Below are 25,481 nucleotides of genomic sequence, written 5' to 3' on the forward strand. Positions count from 1 at the left end.
CTTTAACACCAAATCAGTTGCATAAGCACAACGTTGGCACGATCGATGGAAAAAGATGTTAATGTGTAATAGTTATATATAAAAACTCCTTTAACTGATATATTTGATTCCAAAATCATTTTCATTTCAAGGGGCAAATAATGACAGACAACAACAGGGACAGACAGATGGCAAAACAGATGTCTAGAGACTAGTTACATGCAGTGAACAAATACATACATCAATTGTGCTTTTGCAATCCTAAATCACGTGGGCACACGCGGGTGGTACAGCATTTAGGAAAGACCAAGTCTATTTAAACATTCAGTAAATAGCAAAGTAAGAATTTTAAAACTAAAAATGTATAGCCATAAATTGAGTAACCCATAATACTGCAATTTTTTGGTTCAAGTACATATATCCAATAACTTCACTTATTATTATATGCAGCAATTATAAATATACTAAGATTATACGATATTATATTTGTTTTAATAGCTTTATTTCAGTTAAATAATTTATGGAAATTTTTGTTTCTGTAATCACTTTTCTAATTCAGTAACTTGCATGATAAACATGAGGGGGGTGACTAAGAAAAATTAAATAATTTAAACACGTACTCACACACATACACACAACTAAGTGGATCATCGAGTCTTCAATCAAAATCATTGACGTCATTAGATAATAGAAATGTAATAGATAAAGAATGGAATAATAGCATAAAATGAAAAAGACACAGTTGAAGTGTTCACTCAGTAGTTCTTGTAAAGGCGTGTGTGTGTGTGATATCTTGTGCGTGTTCCGGGTAAGTGGTTGGAAGTGAAAAGAACCGGTAACAGTTTTATACTACTCGTTCCGGTTTTAGACTTTGTTACAGTAATACAGTAATATCAACATGGGAGATTGAACTTGACATATATACTTCATGTTAGAGGCAGATAATTGGAAGCGCGAAGACAAATTATGATTAACAGTACTGTAATATACACATTGTTGTGACTTATTTCGTTCAGACCAAATTTTTTTTATTTGTGCGTGTTTCAATGGCTACTGCAGTCACTCAAGCTTCCACGGAAGACTATCAGGGATGTCCGATCTGTCTAGACGGGTTCACCAATCCGCGTCATCTACCATGCCTACATTCCTTTTGTGAACACTGCCTTCAGGACTACATAACAAAAAAGGCTAAGAGCACAGAGAAAGCATTGGAAGAGTTTATGTGTCCTGTTTGTAGAGCAGTAACCAGACCAGGAAACAAAGAAAAACCAGTTGGAGAATGGGCTTCGTTATACCCTCACAGTCCATTTCCGCTGGTGCGTAAATCGAAAGAAGAACGTTCATGCGAAGTATGTTTTAATACATCCGATAGTTGTAGAAACGTTGCTAACAAATTCTGTGTTGTATGCGAAGAGTTCATGTGTAATAACTGTTCCGTCTATCATCAAAACATGAAGGTTAGTAGAAGCCATCAAATTATTACCACAGAAGATTTAGAAAATAATCCAGAAAACCGCATAAGATTTAAAGAGGGATTTGGGTGTCCGGAACATGATAATGAAGATATCAAGTTTTACTGCAGGAGCCACGATACTGCTTGTTGTGGTACATGTTTTTTTCTTTACCATAAAGCATGTCAGGATGTGTTCCAATTGAAGCAGATTCTTCCAAGTCTTCTGAAGGAGATGAATGCACAGAAAATAATGGAACAAATGCGGAAATTAGAGGATCATCTCACGGATTTTATGGAGATGAATGAAGAAAACATACATACTCTGGAGTGCCATGTTAACAATATTTCTTTAGAAATCGTAAACATCAGAAACAAACTCAATGCTGTACTTGATGATATTGAGAAGATGGTGACGCTTGAGGGAAATCGAATTTACAAGGAGTGCTTGATCAGAAAACAGGAACAAAATCACCAATGTCTATCCATGGTAAGTGCTATCAGAAACTCTCAGGCTCTTTTAGCGATGGTTGACCATTATGGGTCTGATACACAAAAGTTTATAGTGACCAGCAAAATGATGAAACAGCTACTATGTTATACTGATCAGATTCAAGAGAAGTTTGAACAAGTGGATAACATCAGAATAAAACTTGAGATTGATAGCAACATGAAAGCAATACTTTCTCAGGATGCAGTAGGTTTGGTGAAAATACAGTGTCAAGAGGAAGCTAAGGATATGCTGTGCACAACTCGAGTGATGCCTCTTCAAAAACAATCTGTGGAGCTCAATAACATTATTGATGTTTGCTGTCCATTTGTCGAGAATCCTGAATACACAGGTATTGTCTTGTTACCCAATTCATATATAGTTCTGGCAGACTACAGTAACCAGATATGCTGCCTCTTTGATTCATCATATAGCTTCATCACAAGCCACAAATTGCTTGGAAGACCTTGTAGTATGTGTCTGATAGGAGACGAGTTTGCTATAACATTGCCTGATAAGAAAACTGTCCAGTTCCTGTCCATCAGAGAAAAATCCATCCAAGACAAAGGGACTTTAACCACCAAGTATAAATGTTTTGGTGTTGATACAGTCTCCAGGGAGGAGATCGCAATATCTGGCCACTGCGGTGATGTATATAGCAACAAATGTTATTGGAGCCTTATCACTAGGAATGGGAATGTGAAGTTTAACCATGAATTTGATTGTCAAGTGGCATGGTATGCTTATGCTGCCCTAGATATGTCCAAATCACGTGTCTACATATCTGATGATTATGCCAATGCAGTATATTGTTTTGGTCTGACAGATGCAAAACAGTACTTTGTCTACTTATCCAATGACCTGAAGTCTCCAAGGGGTATAGCAGTGGACAGAGAGGACAATGTGTATGTATTGGGACGTGACTCTAACAACATTCACAAACTGTCACGAGATGGTGTTACACTCCAGGTCATCACCTCTGGTGTTCCTCAAAAACCAAGAGGAATTTCCTTCAATTACAATAGGGATAGTTTCATCATCACAAATCAAAGTCAAATGTGTAGGAAGCTTCACTACTTTGTACCCAAATAATACATCTCCTGAACGGCACAGAAGGCAGTGACAGATTTTTAATGCACATGAATTTAAAAAAAACCCATAAAATTAATTTTTTTTATTTTTTTTTATTTTAATTTTATGATTCAGTATAATTTTATTTATGAATCATATAACGATCAAAACATATTTTTTGTTAAATTTAATAAAATTACATTTATCTTTAAGTAACCTCTGCAGCATAAGTTAAAAAAATAACCATTTCATTAGTGTTAATGTCATGGAAATGAGTAGGAGACTCTCAACAAATGATCCATATCCTGCAAGAAAATAAGAAAGTGCCATCTTTTTATGCACAAGAACCCTAAAAACAAAATATTATTAAAAATTATCTTTACATTGGAATGTTTATTTGCAGACTTTATATAATTTGATTTGTGGTTGAAGGAATGATCAAACTATAAATCTAGTTAATTTGGAGAGATTATAACTTTTATCGCAGAAATCACCTGAGCCTCAGGTCATTAAAAATCATCACACTGTCACAGTAAAGTTTCATCAAACATTACTGACACGGTTAGTTGGAAATGTTTCATATTGAAAGACAAATTATATTAAAGACATGATTGTGAATTTTTTAATATGATGTATGTTGTTCATAAGAGAAGTTTATTCACTATATTTACAGTAGCAAAAAACATCAAACAGAGATAGATTTCTGAAGACACCATATGCTGACAAAACACGTGTTATAATAAATATACTGGTCAGTTTAATGAGATTACAGTGCTGAAGTCAGTGGTCTGAATTGAATCTACACTTTTTTCTTTGTGTATATTTATTTCCTCAGTACCGTTATGGTATAATATATTCATATATTATGTAGTACTGTATATGTCATGATGGATTAATAGATGGAATCATTGGATGTATGTATCCATGTTTCCATTGATGTATGGATGTATGCTTGCATGTATCCATGGATGGTTGGATGTATGCCTGCATGTATCTAGGTATGAATGGATATATGGTTGCATGTATCTATGGACAGATGTATGCTTGCATGTCTCTATGGATGAATGGATATATGGTTGCATGTATCTGTGGATAGATGGATGGATTATAAACTAGCATGTATTTATAGTTAGATGGATATATGCTTCCATGCATCTATGGATGGATGAACTTACTAATGTATGCATGCATTGATTTATTGATGTTTGGATGGATCAACGGATACATATATGTAGCATTGTTTGTGTAAATATGCATGTATGCATAGTAAAGTGTTAACATCTGCTTGAAATAAAGTTCTTTAACTATTTTACAACATGTGTAGAAGTAGTTAAAAGATTCATTATTAATCAATGTAAATTATTTTGATTTTAATAGCATACATGTGTAAAATATACAAGATCTACAATTTTTCTTTCTTTTCAAATTGAAAATATTTATGTGGGTCCCTTGGTTCTGATATTGGCCATCATTATATAAATAAAAAGTAATTAATTTCAACAAATCCTTTGATGGCACATATGACAACCATATTATGATCCCGGGGGGAATCATTGTCCCCTTTCAGCATCCCAACCCTCAATGTTGAGTGATCCAGATGTGGAATATGTCTGGTGCAAATTTCTGAGGCAAAGAACTGTGTGCAGTCAATGTAAATTAATTTGATTTCGGTAGTATACACTATGTATGCAGTCGATGTAGATTAATTTGATTACAATAGTATACAATCAATGTAGATTAATTTGATTTGATTATACACTATGTATGCAATCAATGTAGATTAATTTGATTTGATTATGCACTATGTATGCAATCAATGTAGATTAATTTGATTTGATTATGCACTATGTATGCAATCAATGTAGATTAATTTGATTTGATTATGCACTATGTATGCAATCAATGTAGATTAATTTGATTTGATTATACACTATGTATGCAATCAATGTAGATTAATTTGATTAGATTAATTTGATTTGATTATGCACTATGTATGCAATCAATGTAGATTAATTTGATTTGATTATACACTATGTATGCAATCAATGTAGATTAATTTGATTTGATTATGCACTATGTATGCAATCAATGTAGATTAATTTGATTTGATTATGCACTATGTATGCAATCAATGTAGATTAATTTGATTTGATTATACACTATGTATGCAATCAGTGTAGATTAATTTGATTTGATTATACACTATGTATGCAATCAGTGTAGATTAATTTGATTTGATTATATACTATGTATGCAATCAATGTAGACTAATTTGATTTGATTATACACTATGTATGCAATCAGTGTAGATTAATTTGATTTGATTATACACTATGTATGCAATCAATGTAGATTAATTTGATTTGATTATGCACTATGTATGCAATCAGTGTAGATTAATTTGTTTTGATTATACACTATGTATGCAATCAATGTAGATTAATTTGATTTGATTATGCACTATGTATGCAATCCATGTAGATTAATTTGATTTGATTATGCACTATGTATGCAATCAATGTAGATTAATTTGATTTGATTATACACTATGTATGCAATCAGTGTAGATTAATTTGATTTGATTATACACTATGTATGCAATCAGTGTAGATTAATTTGATTTGATTATACACTATGTATGTAGTCAATGTAGATTAATTTGATTTGATTATGCACTATGTATGCAATCAATGTAGATTAATTTGATTTGATTATGCACTATGTATGCAATCAATGTAGATTAATTTGATTTGATTATACACTATGTATGCAATCAATGTAGATTAATTTGATTTGATTATACACTATGTATGCAATCAATGTAGATTAATTTGGTTTGATTATGCACTATGTATGCAATCAATGTAGATTAATTTGATTTGATTATGCACTATGTATGCAATCAATGTAGATTAATTTGATTTGATTATACACTATGTATACAATCAGTGTAGATTAATTTGATTTGATTATACACTATGTATGCAATCAATGTAGATTAATTTGATTTGATTATACACTATGTATGCAATCAGTGTAGATTAATTTGATTTGATTATACACTATGTATGCAATCAATGTAGATTAATTTGATTTGATTATACACTATGTATGCAATCAATGTAGATTAATTTGATTTGATTATACACTATGTATGCAATCAGTGTAGATTAATTTGATTTGATTATACACTATGTATGCAATCAATGTAGATTAATTTGATTTGATTATACACTATGTATGCAATCAGTGTAGATTAATTTGATTTGATTATACACTATGTATGCAATCAATGTAGATTAATTTGATTTGATTATACACTATGTATGCAATCAATGTAGATTTTGATTTCAATAGTGTACATTGTGCAGTCAATGTAAATAATTTGATTTCAGTAATTAATATACACTGTATACAATCAATGTAAAATGAGTTCAGTAGTATACACTATATATGCAATTAATGTAAATTAATTTGATTTCAGTAGTAAAAACTGCTATCAACTGATGAACATAAATTAATTTTATTTCAATTACATAAACTTTGTGGAAACTTTGTGTAAAATTTACAAGATCAGCAGTTCCTCTTTATCAATGTTGAAAACTTAATATTATATTTTTCTTTCTATTTCTGGACTTCATTACAGGGAAAAGATTTGATTTTTCTTGCTGGATGACACCTGTGGATATAATTGTAACCCCTCTCCCAAACCCTGCTGTGTACTCCAGAGGTTGTATATGTGCACTTCCTGTAATGCATACATGCTGTGAACGACTTTGTGTTTTTTTTAAAGAGTGACATTTATACCAATCACTTTGTTTTTGCATTTATGAATTTTACTTACGCATTTGTCTTTGCGGATCATATTCTTTATTTGCTTGTTGTGCGTATACATCTTCATGGTGATATACAATTAAACTCAATTCATGCATGCATCATGCATATACAAACTAATGATTTCCAACCGGTGACAAATCCATATCACTGGATTCCGGTATCTGTTTTAAGATGTAAGTTCAATAATTGTGTAATACTGAAATGATTCAATGACCAAACATACAGTTTACTGTTCACAAATATAATTGTTTGTAAGTTGTTGTTTTTTTAAATTTATTTTTAATTTCATTATATGTCAAAATAATGTAATTTTGTTTACTAGGAATTTGATATTTTCCAGAAATTAGTTTGACATTAGAGTTAATTGTAAACACCAAACTTTGTGTCTTATGTTGACCTAGCTCCCAACATTAATTCAGAAATCACTGAGTCAAGTAAACAACTTTTTAGTTTTATCTTATTTTTTGAGTAAAATGATTGTTTTTTTGTCAAGGTCATACTGGGACTATGTGTTTTTAGACATAAATACTTCTTGAAGACTGGAATATTATTGACTGTGAAAAAAAACAGAACTGTAGACAACAGCACAATACTGACTACAGTATAGATCATCACCTTCCATTTTGGATTCTTCATCAGGACTCGAACTTGAATTCATTAGAACATTTCATTATTAGGACTTCTAAAACTTAATTTGTGGATTATTCTTGGATTATTTTTGGATTTGATTCTTAAAACTAAGTTCTTATTTTTTTCATTTTTTATGGTGTTTGTTCGAGGAAAAAAAATTATTTGTTCAATTTTTCAAAGCTTGTTGTTTTCACTCTTTCTTTTGTTACTGTTTATTTGAACCTAAACACGTAACATAAGATATGGATTTGAAGAGGGATTTTGTTTCGGCCCTATTAGATAAACATATTGGTATCATTTTTCAATTAGGAACAAATGTATCACATAAGAAATCACTTAGTGAAAATCCCATGTTTATATGACCATACTGGGCACAGCTGGTAGAGCCATGTACTTATAACTCAAGAACACAGGTTTCATACCTACTCAGGCCAACCTGGGTCAGCTGCCTCCATCTGTTTTTGGGAAAAGTACATTTCCTTGGCATGATGTGGACAATAATGTGTTGAAAGTGCAAAAAAAACCCAAATAAATGCTATGTGACCATCCAATCAGAAAGAGTGGCAATAAGAAGATTTTCAAGATGGATAAAATCAGTACAATTTTCATTTAGGACCAGCTAGACACCAAAAGTATTCTGTTGGAAATCTGATGCTATTATTACATTTGAAAGGAACAGCAATAAGATGGGAATGGCAGCCACACTGGATGTCAGATGTGACTATTTTCATTTAAGACCAGTTTGACATTATAAAGAGTTTTTTGGCACAAAAAAAACGTTAATATGCTTATCAGTTAAGGAGCTGTGACAAGATCTTTGAAATGGCCAATAGGGTAGCCATATTGGAACTTGGATTAGTACCATTTCATTTAGGGTCAACTAGACTTCAGAAGAATTTTTTTGGTAAATCACCTTGTTGAAATATATTTACACTTAAAAGGAATAGTGGTAGCATAATTTTTAACATGGCTGTTATGAAGATCAAATCAAATGCTAAATCAGTACCTTTTACATTTAGGACTAACTAGACATTATAAGAATTCTTCTGGCAAAAATGCGATGTTGTTAGGACTTTACATTTTAGGAGTAGTGATTGAGTCTTAAGATGACTGCAGTGTTGGTCACATTGGATAAAAGTTTAGCACCATTTTCATTTCAACCAACTTTACATTTTGAGAATTGTTTTGGTGACTATGTGTTCAGAAGGGATTATAAGAGTGACAATATGATTTTCCTGATAGCCATTATTGCATTTGTATTGGAGGTCAGATCAGCATGATTTCATTTTGGACTAACAAGATTTCATAAGAAATCTGGTGCGAATGCAGCATCGGTATGACTTACTGCTTAGAAGGAATAATGTTAAAATGACTTTTAAATTGGCATCCATGGAGGCCATATTGGATATCCATTATTCCACTTTTTATCAAAACAGGATGAGAATTATGGTTTCCTGAGTTTAAGAACATCAGCTAATCTGATGCAGGATTACCTAATTGATATGAATGGAACTCTCTAATCATATAAACTGTCCAAGTTTCTGTCCATATAGTCATATAGTTCAAGTTTGATTACAAATATATGTGTTGATCTTGATCATTGTTGGCCTTGTCCATGATCTTGTAATCTAGATTTGCTCAAAGGTGGTAACAGGTTTAGTCAGTCAGATACAGGATTGCCTCATTAGTAGTATGAATTGATCATGTTCAATACTGAACTCTCCTATGATGCAGATGATATCATTTTTTATTCCTAAATGTTTGATAACAATCGGATTAGAAATGAAGCCTACAGTATGGTAAAAAGCATACCCAATCATACCCAATTATGATTACATCAGTAGTTTGGATCTTACTTACTATTAAACTCCTCTTCAATCATTATGTATACAATAACATATACCCCAAGTCCAAATTGCATCATAAATATGCATCTGAAATGGTAAATGGGCTGGCCAATCAGATGCAAGATAACTTCATTAATATATGCATCTCTTACCTTTTACTAAGTTTGTCCAAAATTGTTTCAATAAAATCAGATCAGAAATTTAAAAAAACCTAGGTATAGCAACAAGCAATTGTCGACCAACGGACAACAGATTTGCACATATAACCAGGTAAACTACATGTATACTGAACTTTGTTTGCATCTGCCAACTCATCCATGGGAGAGATGGATCAGACAGCAGACCTTTTTCTTGCAAATTGTTAAGGTCATATATATATATATATATATATATATATATGGTGAACCAAACTATGGTGTGAGCTGTATTATATCTTGAGTGAGTGGAGAAACAAAACATTATGAGGGCTGTACTGAATGTTGAGTGGAGGTAGAAACAAAACGTGTGAGCATTAGTGTATTAAGCAATCGTACAATTTATTTGAGTTGGTATATAATGCTGAATTTAATTTAGCTCATAAGGTTGGCTAGGGTTACACTCACAGTGATGCAGACAATATTGTAACATCTGAAAATTTGAAACATTATGTTTATGGCAGGTTGGTTTAAGGAGTTAGTGATTTTCTTAATATTGAACTGAATTAATAGCATGGCAAGTCAACAAGGATAACACTCACAATGACTTGAACAATCTTGCTTTGTACAAAATTTCTGGAGTTATGTTTTTGAACTGTTGAATTCAACTGATGCAAAATTTACAATGTAAACCATGAAAAGCATTGAATCCATAATTTATAAAATGCATATTTTCAGCATTCAACAATTCTCTGATATGGGATCTAAATGGCAAATGCCGTGTTTACAACATTGTTATGGGCGGTAGTTAGGAACATGTATTAAGCATACACACTTTGAACTCTATCGAGAGATACCGCATGACATCGAAGGAATGGTGACTTGCTATGATATGGCAGGGTCTTTGATATTGCAGTATTCGAGGTTCTTTGGTAATGTTCTCTATAGTGTCACCTATGGTATGCTTATCTTATATACACGGGATGACCATAAGCTACTAATTCTGCATCGCAAGTTTTATTTCGAGAAAATGTCAAAACTGCTGATGAGTACACTATTTTAAAAATGCACTCATAAATTTCACCTTTTCAGAACATGTCCCTACCCCATATTCTCAAATAACATCTGTTACATCTTAACAATTGATATCACTGTAACGAATCAGTAAACCAGTTTGTCGTCTGATAACGTCCAATGATTTTATGCAAGAGTCAGATCACATGACTACCATATTGGTCAAGAAGCAAGAAATTGAATATATGGTACCAAAATAAGAGTCTAGAGATAAAGGGTGCTAATGTTGTTTTCTGGTAGCTTTCGCAGTTGGCAGGTGTTGACTTCAAAACATTGTTGTACACAATTTATCATGTTTCATTAAAACACCTGGTTTTGTTTAAACAGTCTGTGATTGACATGTACTTTCATGTTCATGTTGGCATGCATTCTCACCCACAGGTGCAAATTAAAAAGAAATTTAGGAGTATCCATTCATGAATTGAGGGCTAGGGGTCTAACCTGTGATAGTGTGTTATATTGCTACAAGTTAGACCTCCTCCCATCCCTCAATTCATTGATGGATACTCCTAATTTTCTTTGTAAGGAGCCCAAGTGTTCTCACAGAAGGCCCTGTTGCAACTTCCTCCCCCCACCATCACAAGTGCTTACATATGCATTGTTTTATTTCTCGCAGATAAATTTTCACTGTTGGAGGGTACGGGTGACAGAATAAGAGCCATTGAAGTAGCCTCCAAACTTGAAATTGATTTGCGATTTGTGCAGCATATACATCAAGATCGTAACATTTTGACAAGCTTATGCCATTGTAAAATTATATTGTCATTATTACTCTTATTATCAGAGTAACGCCCCTTGCATAGCATTGAATCTACATGTTGTCTGTTTATTTATTGTTTCCCACAATCTTTATCTGATTTCAACTGGAAATAAGTGTATATTAATACAGAGTAAAGAACATCAAATACTGTTACAGATATAGCTTGAAAGTCAGTGTCTTTATTTATTCACTGATCACAAACAATAAGACCCATGATACCGTAGCACTCCAATTAAATGTGTTTGAAGCAAGACAACAATAAAAAGATAATAGCTCAAATTAAACACAATGACAGGTAAAGACAAAAAAAGCAAGTGTTATTCTTGAATCGTGCGAAAAAAGTCATTAATTACTTGGTTTTAAAAATGTCATGACTTAGTTTGTGTATTTTATGCATGTATATTGCAAATATAAATCTTCAGGTCACCACACTACTTTAGAAAGAAATGTTTTCATTTCAACTTTGGCTTATTTGTCTGGGCGATCAGTTGATGATTAATACATTTGAGTGCAAGTGTCCAGTTTCATAACTATGCAGGTAACAATGTCCAGTGAAACTGGGTTACATGTGAACATGGTAAATTCAGTTTCAGCACTTTTGAGTTTAATGCCAGTTCTCTGCAAAATAGGTTATAGCTGGCAGCCAGCATAATTGGTGGAGGAAGAACCAAAGAAAAGTCAGGCAACAGACCAACCCATGGGAATCTACTGGCAAGCTTTTTCACATACCCACATTGGCTCAGAGCCTAAAAGTGATCCCATATGGACAATGGTGAGATGGCAGTGATCGAATGGTGAGTGATTTTCACCACTCGTCCACTCTGGTCCCCTGAATGCAAAGAATAAGAATGGTAATAAGCAATGGTGCATACAATTTAAATGTATGGACATATCTAACCAATTTATGTTTCAAATATCTGATTAGCTTCTGTATTGCACCTGCTGGTAATGTTATGAAAATTTCCATAAATCTGTTTTGAATTGACCCCTTCACCAAAAAACTCCAAAAAATGTCTCATGAATTTGTGGAGATACTATAAAATCCATATTCCATCCAGTGAATGGCGACATGATATCACTGTTATAAAATCCATATTTCCATTAGTTTATACAGATTGATCAGCTTGTACAGATTTATCAGTTTATATAGATTAGTTTATACAGATTATCAGCATGTACAGATTTATCAGCCTGTACAAATTGATCAGTTTATACAGATTGGTTAATATATACAGATTTTCAACTTGTACAGATTTATCAGCTTGTACAGATTTATCAGTTTATACAGATTGTTCAGTTTATACGGATTGGTTAATATATACAGATTTTCAGCTTGTACAGATTTATCAGCTTGTACAGATTGATCAGCTTATACAGATTGTTCAGTTAATACAGATTGGTTAATATATACAGATTTATCAGCTTGTACAGATTTATCAGTTTATGCAGATTGGTTAATATATACAGATTTATCAGCTTGTACAGATTTATCAGTTTATACAGATTTATCAACTTGTACAGATTTATCAGTTTATACAGATTGGTTAATATATACATATTTTCAGCTTGTACAGATTTATCAGTTTATACAGATTTATCAGCTTGTACAGATTTATCAGTTTATACAGATTGGTTAATATATACAGATTTATCAGCTTGTACAGATTTATCAGTTTATAAAGATTTATCAGCTTGTACAGATTTATCAGTTTATACAGATTGGTTAATATATACAGATTTATCAGCTTGTACAGATTTATCAGTTTATACAGATTTATCAGCGTGTACAGATTTATCAGTTTATACAGATTGGTTAATATATACAGATTTTCAGCTTGTACAGATTTATCAGCTTCTACAGATTGATCAGTTTATACAGATTGTTCAGTTTATACAGATTTGTTAATATATACAGATTTATCAGCTTGTACAGATTTATCAGTTTATAAAGATTTATCAGCCTTTACAGATTGATCAGTTTATAGAGATTGGTTAATATATACAGATTTTCAGCTTGTACAGATTTATCACATTCTACAGATTTATCAGCTTGTACAGATTTATCACATTCTACAGATTTATCAGCTTGTACAGATTGATCAGCTTGTACAGATTGATTAGTTTATACAGATCGATTAGCTTATACAGATTTATCACCTTGTATAGATTTATCAGCTTGTACAGATTTATCAGTTTATACACAGTAATTAGTTTATACAGATTTATCAGCTTGTACAGATTGATCAGTTTATACAGATTGATCAGCCTGTACAGATTGATCAGCTGTACAGATTAATCAATTTATACGGATTGCTAAGCTTGTACAGATTTATTATCTTGTACAGATTGATCAGGTTAACTAATGAATCATAGTTATTTATTTTGATTTATATTTGTACGGACCCCTCTCTGCTCTCCATCTATGATTGGTAGTAGAACTTTGAAGTGCCCCACCCCCACCCCCCAGTCAAAAATTTCAAAGGATTTTATGTCTCTGTGTGTTTTCCTTGTAGTGTGTCTATTAAGAAAATTCAAATCTAATTTTTGAAATTTTTAATTGTTTTTGAATAAGGCTTCTAGATGCCCTTAACCCTATTTATGTTTTAAAAGGCTTGTACTCCCCTGGTTGATATTTTGTTTCTTTAACTTGTGGGGCCCTGAGTGGCCGAGTGGTCTAAAGCACTTTCCGTTATGGATCACTGCCCTCTCACCTCTGTCTGCAGCGTTCGAGTCTTGGATTCAGCCAATGTGGGTATGTGAGAAAGCTTGCCAGTAGCTTCTCGTGGGTTGGTGGTTCTTTCCGGGGTTTTCCCAGGTTCTTCCACCATCATTAATACTGGCTGCCATGTATAGCCTATCGTGTGCTGAAAAATGGCGTTAAACCCCACAACAACAACAACAACAACTTTAACTTGTGATTCTTGCCAGAGATCAGTTGAAGTCCTGTGTATGCTGTATAAAGGTGGTGCTATTTTGTATTGTAATGCTATATCCCTTGTGTATGTGTAAGGACTGACTGAAAAAGGTCCAATTGTTCTAACAGTTGTCTTTGTTTAATTAGAAGCCTATCAACAAAAATAAAAATAAAGCCTGCTAGTGGAACATGGGATTGACTTGTGGCACTCACTGTGACATGTAGCATTGTCGCTGGCCTTGGTGGGCATAACCCTATCTGTTTTCACCATAGTAATCGATCCCATTATCCCCATGAATATTGTCTCTATCTAGTTTTGCTGTGATGCTATGATAGGCAAAAAGACAAAGAAAAAATAAAATAAACATAAAAACCAAACAGAAAATAAAAGATGTTGTGTTGTATGAAGGCATGTTCTGCATCTAGTTTTTGCTCCATCGCATGTGTTAATACAATATTTTTATTCCCCTGTGTAATTGTTTTTGTGATGTTCTTGTTTGTTGGCTTGCCATTTGGGGAGATCTGATGTGTCCTGCATTACCTCACATTAGCCATGTAGCATTGATGTCACACCATCATGTACTCCTTACTTGGATAGATTCAACATCCCTGTCCCATGTGTATATGTTTTTTGTACATTTGTGGTTAGCATTATGTTAATTTCTGCAAGGTCGCATGTTAGTAGCTTAATTTGTGTTATATATACTTTGGATGGCCTTGCCTCTGCATCTAAAAGGGACAAGGGACGAGGTCCAGAAAGAGCTAAGTTGATCTCTTTCTGAGTGATGGACCTACACAGCCCCCCAATCCCAGGACAGGTAGAGGACATCATCGGGTTACTATCAAATATTTGTTTGTAATTCCCATGCCTCAGGTTATATTATATTGTTTCATTTAGATTTCGTAATATGTACTGTTAAACTCTAAAAGATCATTATATATTGTATTGTCACTTATTTTGTCTGTACAGTAGGTGTTTTGCATCTGTCCCCTATAGTTTTGTCTAATTGCATTTGTAATTCCATTAGTAGCAGTTTCAGTGCACCTCAGAATAATGTGTTTCTTGAAATAGTTATCTTGTCTGCACAGATCACAAGGCAGTATTATGCATATTATATGTCTTTTAAAGCTATTTCAGTCTCCTGTTAGCCAAGTATTATGTAAGTAAATAAACATTAGACTTTGCTTTGTTGTTGATTTTATATCTCACCAGAATCTCCAGATTCCTTTCCACTCTAATTCTGGGTTTATACATTCTACTCTTAATTTTATTTTCTTGTTGGTTTCAATATTTAATATTGATAAATTTTTCTTTCATTTGTTTTCCTCCCATATGTTTGTGCATCCTCTGTGTTTAAAGATAATGTCTCTGATGTGACAGAATTTTGTAGGTGGCTCAGTGAGTTTAACTAGTCTTTTGTTTTTGTATGTGTTGTCATTCTGTTTACTTATTTAGCAGAAAAGTTAAATATATGTTCCTGCCCAATTGTGATGTTCCTTTTGTTAAAATTCTTATTCTGTTTATTATTCAGATGTATAAGGCCAAGGACCTTTAATCCTTTGTTATGTACAGGTAACACATAGTTATGTAATGTAATCTGTGGCCCCGGATAAAATGTATTATTTTTTCTTCTAACTGTGTTTAACGTTAGATCTACTACCTTCATGAAAGTTTGCTTTAAATATAGGTTTTAGAGACCTGGATGCATTCCATTAGGTTGAAAGATGGTGTAAGATCAAGTTTCAATCTGATTCTATATTTTCAAGCAATTGTCTATAATTGTACAGAATTTTCCCCATAAATAATGCCCAGTGCTTTCACAATTTTTTAAAAATTAAATGTGGGGAGAGTCCAGGGTTTTCTCCCCACCAGTTGCGTATTAAGGGTATCTCTGGTTTGGTGAGATTTATAGCAGATCCTGATGCTTTGCCAAAACTCATGAATAAAACTTATGAATTCCTTTTTTAAGTGTTTGAAGGAGAAGCCATCGCTGATAGAGTTTGTGCAGTCCTCTGCATGCAATAGGCTTTGCAACTCATTCGCCGTCAATCTGGATGTTGTTACTTTTCTTTATGTTTATTCTTAAGGTTTCAATAGTAATAACATATAGGAGCATGGAGAGTCATGACTCACTGATTTCTCAATTTAAAAGGCCTGGGTTTGTGCTTAATGGAAATTTTTGAGTTGATATTTTTGTATACATCGATTTAATTCATTAACAGAATCCTGCCCCACTCCAAGTCACTTTTTTCAGGTTATTGCTATGAATCCATGCTCTATTTGATCAAAAGCTTTTTCTTTATCAAACAGTAGCATGGCTCCTTTCTCTTCCTTATTAGTTACTAAATCAGTGATGGCACTAATTGTTAGAGCATTACTAGATATATTTCTACTCACCTTTGACAAATTTGGTTGATATTGACTACTGATCCTATACAGGATTTTAATATGTTTGTAATAACCTTAAAATGTTTTAATCATTATTTATGAAACTGATAGGACACCCATTTTTAGTTTAGATGTTCCTGTTTTCCATTACCTTTGAAAATTGATATAATAATTTATTTTTTCATTGTTTTTGTCATTTTGTCTTTGAATAGGATATTATTAAGAAAAAGTTCAAGAAAAAAAACTAGCTTGTCTTGAAACTTAATGTAAAAGTCAGTAGTTATACCATCTGAACCAGGGGATTTTCCCTTAGTTAGGTCTTTGATGGATGTCATTATCTCTTTGGAAGTGATACAATCTTCATGTGAGATTTTGCCCTTTCTGATATGTTTCCTCATTATTAGATTGGTCAGTAGTTTGGGATGTATATATCACATTAATTAGTAGTTGAGTATTTTATCTAGTATTCCCCTTTTGTTTGTTTATATTCAATTAATTATTTCTATTTTATCTATTTTTATTTTATCTATTTTCTTTTCCTTACCCCTCTTAATCTCTATTCTTGTATACGTCCTCTTCCTTTTGTGTATAGATCACCATATTTACTGGCTCTTATTTGAGCCTCCTTGTGTCATATAATTTCATATGTCCTTCATCTGTTCCTCAATAATTTATCTTCCTCTGATTTGTTCTCAGTTTTTTTTAATCTCTTTTTATTTGGTTTTATCAGGGTTCATATGGTCATTGAATGTCTTTGACAGTTTGGGAAAAATGATGTAGCATTTTCAAGGCCTTGAAAATTTGGGAAAATCAAGCAGATGACCCTAAGATCTATACAAGTTTTTGAAAATTGAAATAAACTCAAACATTTTAATTTCTTTCCATAATCACAAATGAAATTGTCCAAGGTTGTTAGATTTGGATGTAGTCAAGTTTTCCTGGTTTCTTTCTTTTGATGACCCGTTCAGTTTCGTTTCATCATTAAACATTGTATTATTTTGTATTTGTTGTTTTCTCATATAACATAAAATAGGTCTTGGATATCTATGTTTGTGGTCTTTGAAAGTTTGGGAAAAGTCTTTGAGTGTATCATTCAGAATTCTGTATGAACCCTGTTTATCCACTCCCTTTGTAACTTTAATTTAGCTCTAAGTTCTTTATTTCTTCATTAATTCATTCCCATTATTGCATGATATTTACATGTGAGCTCTCTGTAAATTGGTTTAGTTTATGGTGAATTAGCCTCACATAATCTGGGTCATTCAGTTATCTCTCCCAGTATACTAGTTTTGAATTTTTATTCCCTTCTGATATGTAATATGTGTTGAGCCTGCTAATGCTATTAACCCCACGTGTGTGTGTATCCCTTTTACCTGAATTGCTCTATACGTATCTATTAGAGTTCTTGTTTTCATAAAAGTCTTGACTATTTTGATTGCTGTCTTTTTGGCTTCATTGAATCCTGTGCTTCTGTCAATTTTGTTTGCTGCCAAGTTGAAATTCCCTTCTATTGTACATTGTTCTAGGGCTGGACATAATATGTTAGGTCTACAATGATGTTAGTTTTCCTTGAACTAAAGCTAGTTGGGACATAAACATTAAAATATGCCACTTGTTGAACAGGATATGATGTATGAGTCTTTCCTCTTTAGTCTCTTGGCTTCACCTCTTCAGATGGCGGCAACCCCAGATTTGTGGTCTGTTTTTAATCATTCGCTAAAACTAGAATGTGTAGAGTATCTTCCAGTTTTTGAATAGTTTGTTTAGTCATGTTGTGAGTTTCCTGGATTAAAATGATGTCATATTCTTAAGCGAGTTTAATAACTGCATCTGTTTTCCCTTGTAGACCATTAATGTCAAAGGTAAAGACTTTGATATTCAGTCACTCCATCTTGGCTTAATGATATGGTACTAGGGATAGTCTGAAGTGGTCATGCCTGAGTTACAAATGTTTACTTTAGCTTGATTTAGGGCTTAGAATTATTGCTGTTGTTTTGCTTTATTTTGTTCTGTATTCTTCTTGAGATATTTTGATTGTAGCTTTGCCTGTCCTCATGATGGATGCTGTCCTTGATCGCTCTTGGGTTCTCTGTGTTTTGACCCAATCCACAGTTTCTTGGTCTGTATGTGTTTCGGGGTGGATAATGTTCTTTTCCTTTCCTGAGGCAGTTTGGATGTAGATGTTTGTGGTTGTCATATGGAATAAATACTTTAAGAAATAATATTATTTTTATTTAGTCACATTTATTAATGTGCTCACACATTTTCAGAATACTGCAGCTTAATGAAATTGTTATAAACTGTACTGGCTATAGGTCAGAAGAGCCCATGGGATGTTCTGATGTTTCCGATATGTCTGTCTGTAGGTACTAAATTCAAATTTTGATGTTAGGATAGTCTATATGGCCACCACAGTGGCGCTCTTGAAACTTGTTATATCTGCTTTTCAATGGATTGCCATATGATCATGGGGTTTTCACTAAAACATGTATCGTGTCCCCTTGGTCCTAAATTACAATAGTGCTGACTTTAACTTGACATTTCAAGGCATGGTATAAGCAATTGTTGTTAAATAATGTATTTTGTTCACTTATTTACTAGGTTTCTTTATAATTAAACTTAAGTTTCTCAAGGCACTGTTAAACAATTTTTTATCAAACAGTGTCATTTGTTGATTATGTACTTTTTTTCTTTGTATTTCAATCTTGATTTCTTCAAGGCATGTTATACAAATTTATATAAAATAATGTAGGTTGATGAAGTGTGGATCATTCGTTTCTACAGATATATTGATTATCCTAACCTAAATCAAAATTGCTCTGCCTTTACCAACTGAAGGTAAACACATAAGTCCTGTATTTGCTTATGTTGTAAGAACAGGAAATGTATTTTTACATTTCATGGGGTTAATTAGCACTCAAATTAGGCACAAACAACTACTTCCATTTCCCATATACTATAATCTGAATATTGGACCTAATTATTTTATTTTTATGGTGAGACAGTGGCAAACTACACTTATAATCTATGAATGGTCTATCCAAGAGGGAACATTTAAAATGGTCAAAATAATATCCTGCATGGCTGGTTCTTGGGGAAAGGCCCCTTAGGTACCTAATAATAAAATCTAGTCTTGAGAAAAAGTCCTACGTATGTGCTTAGTATAAAAATCTAGCCCTCTGTAATCTCCAGATTTACAATAATACAATATGCTGTGACAGTGATACAATGAAAATACCCAACATAAAACTCTAAACTTGTGAGATATTTAGATTTACATCTATTGCTCCAGTATGCTGTGACAGAGAAAAAAATCTAGTCTATTCAGATATACATCCATTAATCCAGTGTGCTGTAACAGTGATACATTGATGACACCCACTATAAAAATCTAGTTCTGTGTGATGTCCAGATTTATATCCATTAATATATGATGCAGTTACTGAGATACAGTGGCATTGGTTCTAACCTTATAATGCATAGAGTTTACCCTTATCTAGTTTTTGAGCAACTCTGTCCATTTTTTCCAGTAATTATTGTCCGCCAATCAGCAACTTTAATTCTTTTAAATAAGGTATTTAGTGTTCCACCACATGTAGACTGGTTCTATAGCTAATAAATTAATTAGTGTCCCGTGAGATATTCAAAAGGTTTGTTGCATTTGACAATAGAGTTTTCCTCTGTATAGTCATGTTTTTACTGTGTATCAACATATTCTCACTATCACTTGCTTTTTTGTTACAGGTCTCCATTTGCATGGAAGAATGTAAGGATTAATTGGTCACTTGGTTGAAGCATGAATTTGAACCACATCCAGATGGTCATCCTGATCCAATTGCACAAGGGATTGACTTTGATGGCAGATTTAATGTCATTAGTCACACATTTTCTTTTGTGGTATGTACTTTTTAGAAGTTAATCAGTTGAAACAGATCTCTTCTTGAAATGAGTTTTCAGCTTGTTAACATTTTTTTTGCTTTTCCTTGCTATTTACTTTTATTTTGTAAATTTATTTTGTTGCTGAAATTGGTTATGCATGAATGGGAGTATACCAGGTCTGTTTTAAGTGAATGCAAATACATATTGCATTTGAGGATGGGAATTGTCAGTTTAGAAGACTATTTACCAATGGATTTATTTAATGTGCATCAATACATTTAGCAGGGTAACCCAATGTAATATCAATGTTCCAAAATGCTGTAATGTTTGCATAATAAAGTTAGATCACTCACAAATAGCTAGACAGTGGAGATTACTTCTCCTTTGCTGCTGCTATCTGTATCATCAAAACAATATATTTTGAAAAGTTAAGAACTGTTTGTTTGCTCTACAGGTCATAGACAAGAATAGTTAATGGAATAACTTGTTGTCTATTGTCTATCTACCAACATCCATCCATCAGCCAGCCAAACTTTGGTGCTGCTACTCCACCATCTACATTTGTGTTTTAAGCATCACTTTGCAGAAAAACAATGTGTCAGGTCAAATGAACCATATTTGTTTATTTTTATTTATTATAGCTATAAAAATATATGAATCTTTTTAACCTAATTGAACAAATTTTTGTATGAATTTTTATATTGCACAGGTTCTTGAGGAATCAAATATGTCGGGTATGTGCATCCCATGGCCTGCCAGCTGCATCACAACTAGGTTTTTTACCCATTCATATTTACATCATACAGGTACCTCTAAAAATTGCTGTCGATCCTGAGGCCTTGAGGAAGTTGGATATGCCTGAAATATGTACATAAAAAGTGTCTCCTATACCCAAATATGAACAGTAGCATAATTTTGTTACCAGTGACTTTTTGTCAATTGTATGTATGTGAATGTTAACATGTACACAACAGTTCCAAACCTGTAAGAAGAGGTATGCAATACAGCTTGTACAGACCTCAGCAGTTAAATGGCCTTAGCTTGACTTCCATGTAGTTCTTTCCACACAGTAGAGCATTGGTCCCTTTGACGGACTTTTGTTAGCTCTACTGGTCATAGACACAGATGTTTGTTCTTACCACTCCTCATAAGCTAATTGGAGGATTAATTTTCAAAGGTAATGGAGAGCATGATGATATAAAAAATCTCTACCTCATTTTCTGATTGGTTCTAAATGAAACTGGTGCCACTCAGACATCTAGAGTGACCATCTTGAAAGTCTTGCTGTTGCTAGTCATCTTGAGCAGAAAGTCAGATTGATACGGGGTTTTCAGCATAATATGCTTTATGATCTCTAGTAGGTCTTGATTAAAACTGATGCTAATCTGAAGTTCAATATGGCCACAACAGCAGCCATGTTGAATCCTGCTATTGCTACTTCTCCAGAGTGAAGTGTCATATCAGTGTGGGATTTTCAGTAAAATATTACATATCATCATGTCTGGTAAGGCCAGCTGAAAATAGTGCTGATTTCCATAGTGGCAATCTGGAAATTCTTGTTATCACATTTCCTCTGTATTTGTGAGTAACATGTGTTCTTTGATAATACTTATCCAGTCATTATATGAGCACTTATTCCCAAGCTCCCTGCCAAGGCTTCCTCCATTTTAAACTAATTTGGATGTGAATAACATCTGTTTTGATCGGCATCAAGCCTTCTTTTCAGTTACATCATAATAACTTCATGACGTCACAGCGACTAGGTGCTGTGTCATTATAATCAGCAACATAATAGTTTCAGGGTGTGCAGGAATGACACTGAAGGTTAAAAGAGTCGTTATCATATTGACTGTTGAAATATCATCTTGTGCTATTCTCAACCCCAGTTTTTATAACAACTTGTTCGGCATCAAGCCTTCTTTTCAATTACATCATAATAACTTCATGACGTCACAGCGACTAGGTGATGTGTCATTATAATCAGCAACATAATAGTTTCAGGGTGTGCAGGAATGACACTGAAGGTTAAAAGAGTCGTTATCGTATTGACTGTTGAAATATCATCTTGTGCTATTCTCAACCCCAGTTTTTATAACAACTTGTTCTTCACAGCTCTACCATAAAATTCATTCACCAAAAACCATACATATTTGGGAAGTATCACTGTTATTACCTCAGTCTGTTTTAGTCTTTCATAGTCAATTAAATAGCATCAGATGATGAGGATGTTCCAAATAGATTTGTCAGGCCTTCAATCCCAAGGGAAACCACTTGTTTCTGACTCCTGTTTTGACATGCAGATGTATATCATTTGTATTGCTAATACAAGCCAATGGACATAGTTAACATATTTTATTACTTGTGAAGTAATAGATGCTCTTCTAACATGTTAAGATTGGGTAAGCATAATTGAAGAAACATATTTTACACCCAGAATTGGTTTGGAGTAAAGTACATTGCATGAGGACATACCATGGTAACTGACCTGAGGGTAGGTTTTTGAATCCGCTCCTATTGGGTAGGAGTCTGGCATGCTAAACGCTGAGCCACCCTGTCTCCATCCCATCATGGTGCACATAGACTTAAATGATTTAAACAATTTAATATTTGCTTAATATCCAGTGTTTCATGAAAAGTATTCACAAATGAAATTGAAATAGGAAACATGGAAGTTCTAAATATAATAATTTCTCATTGCTCATATTTCTTTGTGGCACAAATCAATAATTATAACAATTTTAAGTGAAAAGTTTCAAAAATGTTATACGTAGTCCTTGTATCATGAAATACCAAAAGTAATGACTTATTTCATATGCTTACCAGGGCACATAGAGCATAAGATATAATGAGATTCATGGGTCAGTATGTCAAAGGTCAGGGTCACTGGTGATAATTATTATCATTTGTGGATAAGTAGGAGTTTAATTTGCAATGTGTAACATTATCATGTACAGGAGTTACATGATTGTTTCTAGACCCATTTAATCTTATACGATTGATTACATATTCATTTAATCTTACATGACTGATTACATATTCATTTAATCTTACATGACTGATTACATATTCATTTAATCTTACATGACTGATTACATATTCATTTAATCTTACATGACTGATTACATATTCATTTAATCTTACATGACTGATTACATATTCATTTAATCTTACATAATTGATTACATATTCATTTAATCTTACATGACTGATTACATATTCATTTAATCTTACATAATTCATTACATATTCATTTAATCTTACATGATTGATTACATATTCATTTAATCTTACATAATTCATTACATATTCATTTAATCTTACATGATTGATTACATATTCATTTAATCTTACATGACTGATTACATATTCATTTAATCTTACATGACTGATTACATATTCATTTAATCTTACATGACTGATTACATATTCATTTAATCTTACATGACTGATTACATATTCATTTAATCTTACATGACTGATTACATATTCATTTAATCTTACATGACTGATTACATATTCATTTAATCTTACATAATTGATTACATATTCATTTAATTTTACATGACTGATTACATATTCATTTAATCTTACATGATTGATTACATATTCATTTAATCTTACATAATTCATTACATATTCATTTAATCTTACATGATTGATTACATATTCATTCAATCTTACATGATTGATTACATATTCATTTAATCTTACATGACTGATTACATGTTCATTTAATCTTACATGATTGATTACACACCCATTCAGTCTTATATGATTGATTACATACCTGTTTATTCTTAAAACTGCTTCACAGATTATAGACCCATTTAATCTTACTTGATTTAAGGCAAAACATTTGTAATTTCATTCTTTAACTTTCAGTTACTTATTATGTGCAGATAATTTGAAATATCTCATTGATTTGTTGATCCCTGTACTATCGTAACATATTGCATGGTGTGATTAAATTCATTGTTGTTTTCCTTTTGGCATCACCCCCCACACACACACACACGCACATTCCCAATGATGTAGCTGTTCATACATTTCTGAGGTGGGTGTTTATTAAAAGCAAACCTCTTCCTGTTTTACATAGAACTGCAGTGCTTTTTATCTAAGCAGCTTAAATACACTTAATTATTCAGTATACATTTTTGTATCCTTTATGAAACTACTTCACAACTGAAATGTAATGTATTTTAATTCATTTCTCTAGAGAGATGGAAGTAAAACGTGCCTCTAGTTCACAACTGATAATGCTTGATTCATCAAATGAGATGGGAGTAAAGAAATGATTCCTTACTTCACAACTGATATTCAATGGATTCTACTTTAATCCTCAGGAGATGGAAGTAAAGATAAGACTTACTAAATGTGGATAGTCTTTTATTTCATAATTTGTGTCAGTGTCATCATAGTTACTTTAAATTCATTAAGACAAAGTTACATTTACTAACATGCCGAGAGACCAAGAAATTATTACATATGTTCAGACTGAAGCTGTGCAAGTAAAATTTTATACAGATTTGATTGATTGATGTTATGAACATTATTATCCATATGCTGTAATTGGCACACTTTGTTCACTCTGAATATTTTATGCCACACCTTGAATTGATTGTTATCCATGCATTGGTTTGTTTGACCATTTCATTTAATTAAATTCCTCATTTGGCATTTTTTAGCATTGTGGTGATCATTTATCTTTCAAGAACACTTTTTAAAAAAATTCTAGATTATAAGTTGTGCAGATTGAAAACAAAATTCTAAATATTTTGCATTATTATCTTTATTCCATTATTAAATGTTACTTGGCTTCAAAAGGAAGCAAAAAGAGGAATTATAGTTATACTGCTTAGAGATCGCATGTCTGAAATGTTTGTAAAATTACGTCGTCAGTATTGATGATAATAGCTACATGTATGTTTCTAAATCTTTTATACTCTGTTTGGATTTTCTTATTTCAAGTGACAACTAGATCTTTTATTTTCACTTTCAATGGTCAAGTATCATGTATACATCTTTCT

The 25,481-nt window shown here is 32.7% G+C and overlaps 1 protein-coding gene across 1 annotated transcript; it reads left to right on the plus strand.

The window, feature by feature from the left end:
• The first annotated feature begins 885 nt into the window (after positions 1-885).
• Positions 886-25,336, plus strand: LOC149784014 (uncharacterized). The gene is made up of 3 exons (XM_089932113.1): positions 886-2,824; positions 20,320-20,472; positions 24,671-25,336. The coding sequence occupies exons 1-2, from the start codon at positions 1,026-1,028 to the stop codon at positions 20,366-20,368; spliced, it is 1,848 nt and encodes a 615-aa protein (XP_089788239.1). The 5' UTR covers positions 886-1,025; the 3' UTR covers positions 20,369-20,472; positions 24,671-25,336.
• The last annotated feature ends 145 nt before the right edge of the window (positions 25,337-25,481 follow it).

The sequence above is a fragment of the Sinohyriopsis cumingii genome, chromosome 14 (genome assembly GCF_028554795.1).
Source record: "Sinohyriopsis cumingii isolate HCF-2022 chromosome 14, ASM2855479v2, whole genome shotgun sequence".
NCBI lineage: Eukaryota > Metazoa > Mollusca > Bivalvia > Unionida > Unionidae > Sinohyriopsis > Sinohyriopsis cumingii.

Bases quoted from the DNA above. Each gene is read 5' to 3' on its own strand.
- LOC149784014 (XM_089932113.1), top strand. From the start codon at position 1,026: ATGGCTACTGCAGTCACTCAAGCTTCCACGGAAGACTATCAGGGATGT. The intron at 2,825-20,319 runs GTATGTATTGGG...TTTTTGTTACAG, and splicing joins GTGGACAGAGAGGACAATGT to GTCTCCATTTGCATGGAAGA.